General features: G+C 36.3%; 1 protein-coding gene across 2 annotated transcripts; it reads right to left on the bottom strand.

The window, feature by feature from the left end:
* Positions 1-1,198: 1,198 nt before the first annotated feature.
* Positions 1,199-6,660, bottom strand: LOC122661154 (DNA-directed RNA polymerase III subunit RPC4-like). 2 transcript variants are annotated; one of them, XM_043856484.1, is made up of 11 exons: positions 6,610-6,660; positions 5,552-5,645; positions 5,407-5,465; positions 5,258-5,312; positions 5,092-5,131; positions 3,120-3,215; positions 2,974-3,026; positions 2,791-2,851; positions 2,539-2,630; positions 2,217-2,453; positions 1,199-1,614 (listed from the first exon to the last, which is right to left on the bottom strand). In XM_043856484.1, exons 2-11 carry the CDS (start codon positions 5,594-5,596, stop codon positions 1,462-1,464), a joined length of 891 nt encoding a protein of 296 aa, XP_043712419.1. In that variant the 5' UTR covers positions 5,597-5,645; positions 6,610-6,660; the 3' UTR covers positions 1,199-1,461. The 2 variants fall into 2 exon arrangements, with proteins under 2 accessions (XP_043712419.1, XP_043712418.1); XM_043856483.1 differs by lacking the exon at positions 6,610-6,660 and having other exon boundaries at positions 5,552-5,688.
* Between the last annotated feature and the right edge of the window lie 3,032 nt (positions 6,661-9,692).

Consider the following 9,692-nt stretch of genomic DNA (forward strand, 5'->3'; position numbering starts at 1 on the left):
GAATAAATATACTGATCCAAAACGACTGAAATTGAACAATTCTCGATCTGATTCTGATTTTTTGAAACCCTAAAAATGACCCTAACCAAGCAAAACAAACAATGAGTTTGCTTTTTCACCAATCGCTACCGTCTCCATCTCTTCAAGTTATTTTCTTCTAGGATTGTTTGGGTAGAGGACATGCATATAGAAATTATGCTTTTGAAAATGAAAAGGGAAATTTTAAAAAATGGGAAATGACCACCCTACCCTCTCCTTGGATGCCCTTGCATGTTCCCACCGGCTTTCGTGTTGGTTCCGTGCTGGCACAGGGGCCACATAGCTTGGCACCAAACCCCTTCCCCAAGAAAATACAGTTGTTCAGGAAATTGGAAAACAACAGAAACAGAATATCAAATAACGGCTCTTCTTATGAGTTTCATTGCTCTCTGTTTTCATATACAGAGATATCAAACGGGTAATATCTTCATAACAGCCCAATAAGAACCCGTTAAGGTAATCTAATAAAGAATGAACCGAATAGAAAACAAAACAAGCCTTTGGCTCACTCACCCGACCCAAACCAGACCAAATAGATTAATTTGGCACCACTAGTTGGTTGGTACTTTTTTTTTTTTTTTTGGTGGTAAAAGCACTTTATCAACGCAGGGGGGGGGGGGGAACAATGTTCCAATAACATCAACATACAAAAACATAGAAATAGACATGGGAGAGGAAGAAAACCAACAGAGACTGCTCTGAGGTAGCAGCAAGCGAAGCAAAGGGTACCTTGTAAGTACGTACAGTCTTTTTTTATTTTTTATTTTTTATTTGGTAACAGTTTTTATTTACCCACAGTGAAGGTGACCAAGGCATTTTTTTTATTTTTTTTGGTGCAAGTGACCAAGGTTGATCAATAAAAGGGTATTATCAACTCCGTACAATAGACGGTAAATATTAATGACCCTAAATGAATGTATTTTTCCTGCAGAAAAAAACCTCTTCTTTAGTGTGTCTGTGTGTGTGTTTGGGAGGGGGGGGGGGGGGGAGGAGGATTGGTCATGGAAGACGACAACTAGTTGCGAAGCTGGCATCTCTTTCAGTAAAAGATAAGGTTACAGAGGATTGGTCTTTATGGTGCTACTAATATTTTTATTTCTCATTCTCTTATTCTACTACCAATTTTAGTAGTATTGTCTAATAGCAAAGTACCAAAAGCAAAGCAAAAATGATTCCAAAAGAATTTTCTGACCGCAGTTCCTGATCTTATCTCCTCAGTACCCCAAAACTATGTAGTATGAGGTCCACAACCAAGATATTAACTTTGTAATTTAATATGATTTAGAAACTCAATACATTTTCTCCAAAAAAAATTTAAGTAAAATCCTACTCTTTTGCACTGATTTTACTTGAGGATTTTTTTATTATACTTGTTTTACCTAGAAACGAATAGAGTTGGAGGGAGAAAAAAATGAGTGAATACTAATCCAAGTCAGCAATCCTGCTCAAAAGGGAATTGACATTTGGGGTAACGATGGCGCGCTTGTCAGGCAACCCGAGGATGCAACAATGCTTCTCTTCAGTATTGACCGCCACAACATCTTGAGCAAATGCACAATCTGAACCTGGAGAAACCTACACAATCGCCAAAAAATTAGGCACACCACAACAAAGCTGGTATATCATAAATTACACACATAATCTCAAACGCTCGTTGGCTTTGTGGGCCTTTGTTTAAGACTATTCTTGCAAGCAAGTATGTTAGGTTTGCTGGAAAAAAGAAGTCAATAACATGTGACATATGAGAGTTAATATATATGTGTGTAAATTCAATTTTATATGTACACTACAAATAAAATTCATTTGATCTTTTATACCCAAAATAGGATATCAGTAACTTTTAGGAAGAAATCCAAAAAATAAAAGTCTGTTTCATCTTCATCTCCCTACATAGATAAGATTTCTTCTCGTGCACAGGTATTCTTCTTTTAGTGAGAAATATATAGTTAAGAGCTATATCTTGTACAAGTATAATAAAGTACAATCTCCAATAATTGTTAATAAAAGTTCTAGTATATATCCAACAACTATAATATGTTTTTTCTTCGTACAGTGTTGTTGAGGAAACCCAGGGGAAAAGATAAAGAATTAAAACTTTTGAAGAATGCTTAATTTGGACAAAAAAATAAGAGGTGCAAAATCATAGCCCCAAGAAAATAATTGTGGTATATACTCACATCATAGAGGGTATCTCCAAGCTTCAGCTTGACTGCCCCACTTTTATACACTAGCATTTTACCCATTAGACCAGCTGATAATTGTTCCAAGCTGCAGCCTTTATCTGAAGAACCCACATTACTGGATGGTCCTGCACTTCCAGTTATCTGATTGCTCTCAGCAACCGCTGATCGCTTTACTAAAGGCAAAGATGTAGGCAATTGAAAAAAGATCATTTTTTGTTCTTCTTGTTCTTCCTATCAAGAACCACAAGTAGCTGTTAAGAGAATCTGCATTCAGCATGCTATGTATTATTTCATCTTGAATTATCAAACTACCAACCATTAGCCCAAGCTCTATAGCTGAATTTGTAGAATATTCATTATTGGTTATGTTCGTAGAAGCCTCTCCGAATTCCTCCTCATCAAGAAACACTGTAAACAAATAGAGCAAGTCATATGCAAATCTACAGTCAGAGACAGAAGCTCCCTTCTGCATAATGAACATGCCAAGCCATTTTTTTTCTAAAGGGTACAGTGCGTTATAAAACTTCTAAAGTAATTCATTGCTTTCAAGATACACCATGAAACGTACCTGGGTTTCCTGAGTATGGTCTCCTCAGAGGAAGGGTGAGAGGATAGTAAGAACAATAATTCTGCAGTATCAGGGTGGAAAGGGAAGTAAAAAATGAATATGGAGATATAAGCTCTTCTTTTCTTTTTTCGATGTATGAAATATTGTGGTCTGTGGAAATGCATGAGTCACAATATTACTTACCCATGGTTCTATGTATTCTTTCTCCAACATGTGGCTTGACATGTTAGCACCATCTGCAGAAACAAAATGGTAAGGGTTACGTGCATTTAAATGGCAGGGTCAGTTAGATTTCAAGATGGAAAAGGAAGGACCATAAGAAACTGAACCTTGAGATCTGCTAGCACCAGCCCCTCTGGGAGGGCCATATGACCTCATAAAATTTGATGCTTGTCCTTGACCAAATGCAACTTGCACAGGTGCCGCTGCAAGTTCAAAAACCAAAAAACGGTTAATACAAAAAGTGATTAATCAAGTTGACAATGTATAAGCTAACCAATAAAGATCTTTCTATTTTGGGAGGGATGGTTTTTTTGTATAAACCCAATTTAATATTTGGGAAGGAGTTTTCTGTCCGGGAGTGTGGCCTACGCCAGCACTCCCATGTGTTTATCTCTCTCCTCCTCAAAACAAGGGGGCAAAAGTGTCTTTTCATATAGGGAGGAGAGAGATAGACTCGTGGGACTGGGAGTGTTAGTGTAGGCCACACACCCAGGCAGAGTTCTTTTTCCCTTAATTTTTTTTAATAAGTAACCCCAATATCCGGTGCTAATGTCCAACACACAGTTTCCTATTAGACCCATCTTTCCAGAAGGCCCTAATGTTTTCTTTAAGTTCTTGAAATACATAATTTTTATTGCTACTTTTTAGTCCAATGTATAAAACATCACTTGCTCCCAATCAACAAGAAAAATAAATAATTAAATCATTTTCAAACCCTAAGCTAAACCTCGGCAACCCTCTCATTGTCTAACTTCTGATAAGTGAGTTAAAAAAAGCACTCAACCAAAACATGTGGGAATACCTAGATCATTAAAACTGAACTCTTGATCAACATAAGTAATTCACCTCAAGTCAAACATTTTCTTTTTTGATTAGTTTTTAATTTAGTTAGAACAATGTCATCCAACAAGCAACAAATCCTATTTCACTTTACTAGAACACTTATTCTTCTCTTTAGCGTCACTGATTCCATTAGGACATATGCAATACAATTTATAATTTCATCCTAGTGGACAAAAATTAGTCATGAAAGGCGTAAGTCCACTTGGAAAAAGAAAAATGTTGGTTTGATAATTGCCAATAGCGAACAAATCCAATTGTTTATGGATAAAAAGTGATGCATTGAATTCCCAGGACCCCATTTACTTCAACAGGAAGAAAAAGAAAACCATGAAAAAACAAATTTTATTTATTATGTTTCCTGACAAGAAACATATTAGGCACTGTTGTGTGCAGAAAAGCATCCATTGATGTGATGGGGTTTAGCGTCTTTCGTGGCTAGCAGTTGCATCATTCTCTACAATACAACCACCTTTTTTTGGGGGTGGGGGAGGAAAAGACATCAAAAAAAATTAAATTAGAATATTTTCCAAAATTTGAATTGCATTTCAGTAATAATTTATTTTTGTTTTAAAGACATTTCATGTAAATATTTTCAATTGAAACAAATGGAGCCCAAGAGACTTGGAGCCTGAATTGAAGTTTGCTTGCACCAACTGCATCTTATTGTTAACCCAATAGACCACATACAAAGCCATGGAAGGAATAAATGGCTAGAATTCGACGTGGCATGAAAATGGATGGTTAGCTAAAACTTTCTAAATAAATATTAACCATAAGTGTTGAAATTCCTATTTTCTATGAAAAGAAGTAAAAGAGAGGCATCATCAATTTTCAAAGGTCCCTTTGGTGAATGCAAAAAGAAAGCATAACATGGAACACAGATTCGAGACTACACATTTTTCCTCGTGTGTAAACCCAATTTTCAGCTTAGTACCTCAAATTTGGAACTAGAATTTGCATTACCATAATCCACTAGAGTGCCCCCCCCCCCCCCTTCTTTTTGGGTGCTACCTTAGAGTGGTGAAGTGGTGATTTCATATTAATGGAGTGATGACAAAGACAATTGGGTAGTGAATTGCATAGTGTTATTTGTCAAACAAGCCACAAACTGAAACAAATATTGAATGTTTTGATGCACCAATTGGATAGAAGGCAGAACAAAAAGACAGTAACTAGAATTATACATTGTAATCTAAGTTGGAAATAATATAAAATGTGAAAGATAGTTATACTTACATTTCTTTTCAATTTTAGGCCTTCCCCTACCAGAACTTTCCTATAGAAGCAGACCAACAATTCAAATCAAGAAGAGTAAGGAACAAACGGCCCCTCCAAGGAAGTATCAGGGCTATCAATGATAGAGTAATTATGATAGAGCAAATGTAAGGAAAAAAGGAAATACATTGATTCGTTGCAGCAATTCCCTGGTCTTGGCATCTTCATTCTCAATCACTTCACTAGAAAAAAATCAGGGAGGAACAAGAAGTTTTATAAGATGTCCAACAAATTCCAGCAATTATTAATAGGCACAGTGGAAGAAAATAATGTTACTTCTTGATTAAAACGGGTTTGGATTCTCTACGAGGAGGAACTTTTGGTTTAAATTTCACCTGCAGAAGGTTAATGAAAATCAGAATGAAGTGGAGCTTTTCATTTTAAACCATAAATGAATGAAACAAGAGTATAAAAGTCGAACCTTCCTAGGAGCAGCAGATGGATTGCTTGTTGGATCTGGCTCCATTTTTTTTACCCCTTTTGATAGATTTTCTTGGTTGAAGAAAAAGCTAGTTCTGGAGGGTGCAAAATATTTAGTACAAAATAATTTTACTAGCTTCAGGCTCAGTCAATGACAACAAGAAGATTATCACAAAATCAAATGAAGTTGGCACCACAATTGTTTTATGGTCCTTCACTTGAAGTGCAAAATTCCAATTTACGATTTAGTGGTTTTCAGAATTGCAAAACACATTTTGATCAAACCAAAATTGTACCTTACCAATAAAATATTTGAAAAATTAATGAGAATCATTGTGTAGCTGGAGAGAACAAATGGCTTGATGAGCGTGATTATAGCTAAATTGTATCATAGACTCACAGCTACAATCCATCTGATCATTGCTTATCGATCATCCATATTGCTAAAGTAGTAAGAAGGATCCATAGTGTTACATTAGACCAAACCTAGAGAGGCTGAATGACCAGAACCATCCAATTGGTAGTGGGCTGATTTCAGAAGGCAATCAAATAGTTCACTAGTTGGATGATTAGGACCAACTAATATGTAGCATTTCTATCAACTTGACTGATGAATTGTGCACGCATTCATATACCAATTCAAATATCTAAAGTTAGTATAGTTAAAAAATTTTGCACCAAATTATATTTCATATATGCTAAGAAAATAACATTTGACATTTCTTGTATTGCAATTAGATCAAAATTGATTAATTTTCAAATCCCTCTGTACCGAAATTTGAATCGAATCATGAAATCTGACCAGAAATGTAATGAAGAAGGAGAGAACTTAACTTGAAGTATAAACCTATGAAACTTGTCATTTTCTATGGTCTTATGCTTGGAAAACCTACTGTAACTTAATATGGTACAGATGAAGGATAGAAGGATATGCAAAGATTCAAGAAGCAAAGGGGCTTTGCTCTCTGACCATAACACAGACTTGAAAAAGTTGCAGAGTCTAAAGAGACAAACAAGAGAGAGAGAGAGAGAGACAAAGAGAGAATAGAGGACAGTTACCTCCAAAGACACCACAGAGAACTGGGTTTGCATCGTTTAGGCTCTCAAACTAGAGATAATTTGGAGGATCATAAGTGGCCTAAGAAACAGTTCAAAATATAGCAACATTGGGTACCTTGTTACTATATTGACACCTTTTTTGCCGGTATGACTACGACGCAAAGAGGAGAGTCAATCAATAACTACTTTAAGAGCTTCTTCACACCATCAACCCCCATCAATGAATTTGTAATACAATATGAAGAGGCTATTAAGAAACGACGAGGAAAAGAAGCCAAGGCAGATGTCACTTGCATCACCTCAACCCCATCTTGTGCTACAGGTCATAGAATCGAGCATCAAACAAGTAAAGTTTATACGGAAAAAGTGTTCAAGGTTTTCTCAGTAGAGAGTTATTCATGCTTTGGTCTTGAGGCTAGTTAGTGCGATGATGAAATCACAGTTAAGAAGTACAAGGTTTGTTCGGATGGTGATCGAGAGAATGATGTGAACTATGTGTTGGACAACTAAGAGGATGAAATCACTATTTGTGACTACAAATTGTTTGAGCAGAAAGGGATACGTTGCAGACACATCCTTAAGATTTACATGATAACTGATAACGGAGGGATCCCAAATTCCTCATCGCTATATTATGCCTAGATGGACCAAAGGTGCCCATTATATTGAGTCTAGACCTGGCGAAGACTCATCTCAACGACAGTCCCAGCAACATGTGTGAATTCTTCATGACATTGCCTATTACCCTACTTAACAACAGATGTTGGTTGGGCCATAGATTAGGGATGGTTCAAAGGGACATACTATTGCAGCCCACGCACATTCCAAATACACATGTTGGGTGGCTTCTCAGCCTAACAGCTACTAGTCAGCATAAAAAATAAAACTATAGATTGTAACTGTTCAAGGGAAATTGACTTCATTAAGTATAAAACCCAGATAAAACAACCACCTTGCAGAGACCAAGTTCTTCCTAGTGCAAGATCTGCTTATGGTTTTTCGACACTTGATCACAGAGAAAATTGTAGTATGACTTCAAAGAAAACTGTTCTCCACCTCTGAAATTTCTTTATTTTATCTTCTTCGCAATTTCTTCCTTAGTAAAACAACAATTAGGTGCTCATTGCTATTATATTCAAGCAATATCAGCAAAAACTAGGGCGTGCTACATTTGTGCGATTTTCTGTTATGTTCATTCCTCCCCTCTTCATTCTTCTGTCTTCTACTCTTCTTGATAGTAATTTTGTTCGACTCATTCCTAATTTCGGGTAACCCCTAGAACAGCCAGTGCACTATTAAGGGCAGCTCTGTTTTAACAGTCTTCTCCATCCTTAACTCAACCAACACAAAACCTCCTAAGATGATCCAATTCTAGAAATAGGGAATGGGTATGCCCTTTTCTATATTATATGATGTGTTTATATACAATTAGAACAAGCAAGTTTGGAGCATGGTATGAGAGTAAATACCTGCAGTTCAAATGGTTCTGACCTCTGGACTAGTAATGGTATTAGAGTAAATAAAAACCTCTGGACTAATAATAGATGTTCATGGCTATAGAGACCTAATTCATGAGATTATTTAAGGTGGAGCATGGCAATCCCTTCATCTTATTTAATTCCACTTACTGCCCTTTCATAATCTCATCACTGTTCTCGAATATGAAAAAAGTTGGTAGATAATGTTCATGCCTTCTCGGTGCCCTCTCTCCTCTTTCTAGAAGAAAGCCACTCTAATCCAATGCCCCAAACACAAGTCAACAACTGCAACAGACCCCTTGGTTATGGAACTCCCTTCCCCTCACACACAAGTCCTCATTCTCTCATATATATTTACTAAGGATCTACAACATTGTAGATAATGCCATTACAAGTTCATTAAGATGCAATCCCATTGGACTTGCACCACTCACCCAACAAACAACTTAGAAGATTGAATAGACAAAGAAAACAAGAGGGGAATAAGCCATAACACAGAAAAAAAAAATCATAAAATGAAATCAAAATAGTGTTAATGTGTTGAAACATTATCGGATGCGAGATCAGGAGAAACAGCTATATCTGGTCAAATTGGAGTAACCAAATCGACTATTTGCTGAGCCAATTGCGACAAGGCAAACATTGATCACAACAATAAAACTTAGTTGATAAAATATTAAGCAGTGGGTCAAAATCATGCTGCATTTTCTTTTTTTTTTGTGTGTGCTTTCATAAACAAAATTGCAGCCAAGGATTCTGGAGGTCTTTACGCAACTCTTAAAATTTCAATTTTCTGAAATCATTGAGATATCATCAGGATCTGGGTTGCAAGTGCAGACTACCAGAGCACAAACAGGCTGTTAAATCTAGAGACCAGATGTCCATAGCCATTTGCACCTAACAATGCAGCAAACGGGGTTGAATTTGGCTTTTATGAAAGTGATGACCACCTAACATACAATCTAGAGAAGAAAAAAACTAAAGTTAAAGGCGCAGTTCCAACTTGACATACATTCAACATCCCCATAATAGAACACATAAAAGTTCCTTCTCAAAGAGGAAAGGAACCCCCTAACTTTGGGATTCTTTGATATTTAATTCATGAATTATGAAATTGTACTATTGTGATCTCAGCTATATCATATTATATTGGTTAATAAACAAACTGATGGTAACCAAGGGCAACACATGCATGTACATGTATGGTGTTATAAATATATGTAAAATTGGATCTCATTTTCCACTCCTAGAAGGATTGGAATTTTCACAAAGCAAATTGGATCTCATTTTCCACTCCACCTTTAGTGCAAGTTAAAGGCTATAAAAGGATAAAGGGAATGCCGGAAGGACTTCGGTTCATGATTTTCGTTTTAATGGCAACAGCAAAAATATTTCATTGGAAATAGAAAGGAAGATCAGATTATAACAAAACATATAGCTAATTGTAGGATCAAATGCCAAAAAAAGGCTTGGTGATGCTGAACCCAAATAGTTGATATAAAGCTTAATAATGATGAAGACAGCAGTAATGATTTTTATGGTATTCTCTATTCAGTCACCTTTTGTACTAACATAAGGAATTTTCTGAAAGCTAGCAACTACCAA

This window comes from Telopea speciosissima, chromosome 5 (genome assembly GCF_018873765.1).
Source record: "Telopea speciosissima isolate NSW1024214 ecotype Mountain lineage chromosome 5, Tspe_v1, whole genome shotgun sequence".
NCBI lineage: Eukaryota > Viridiplantae > Streptophyta > Magnoliopsida > Proteales > Proteaceae > Telopea > Telopea speciosissima.

Coding starts and splice junctions, on each gene's coding strand:
- LOC122661154 (XM_043856484.1), bottom strand. CDS start 5,596: ATGGAGCCAGATCCAACAAGCAATCCATCTGCTGCTCCTAGGAAG. Junction 5,132..5,257: donor AATTGCTGCAACGAATCAAT/GTATTTCCTTTT, acceptor CTGCTTCTATAG/GAAAGTTCTGGTAGGGGAAG. Junction 3,216..5,091: donor GCCTAAAATTGAAAAGAAAT/GTAAGTATAACT, acceptor TTGAACTTGCAG/CGGCACCTGTGCAAGTTGCA.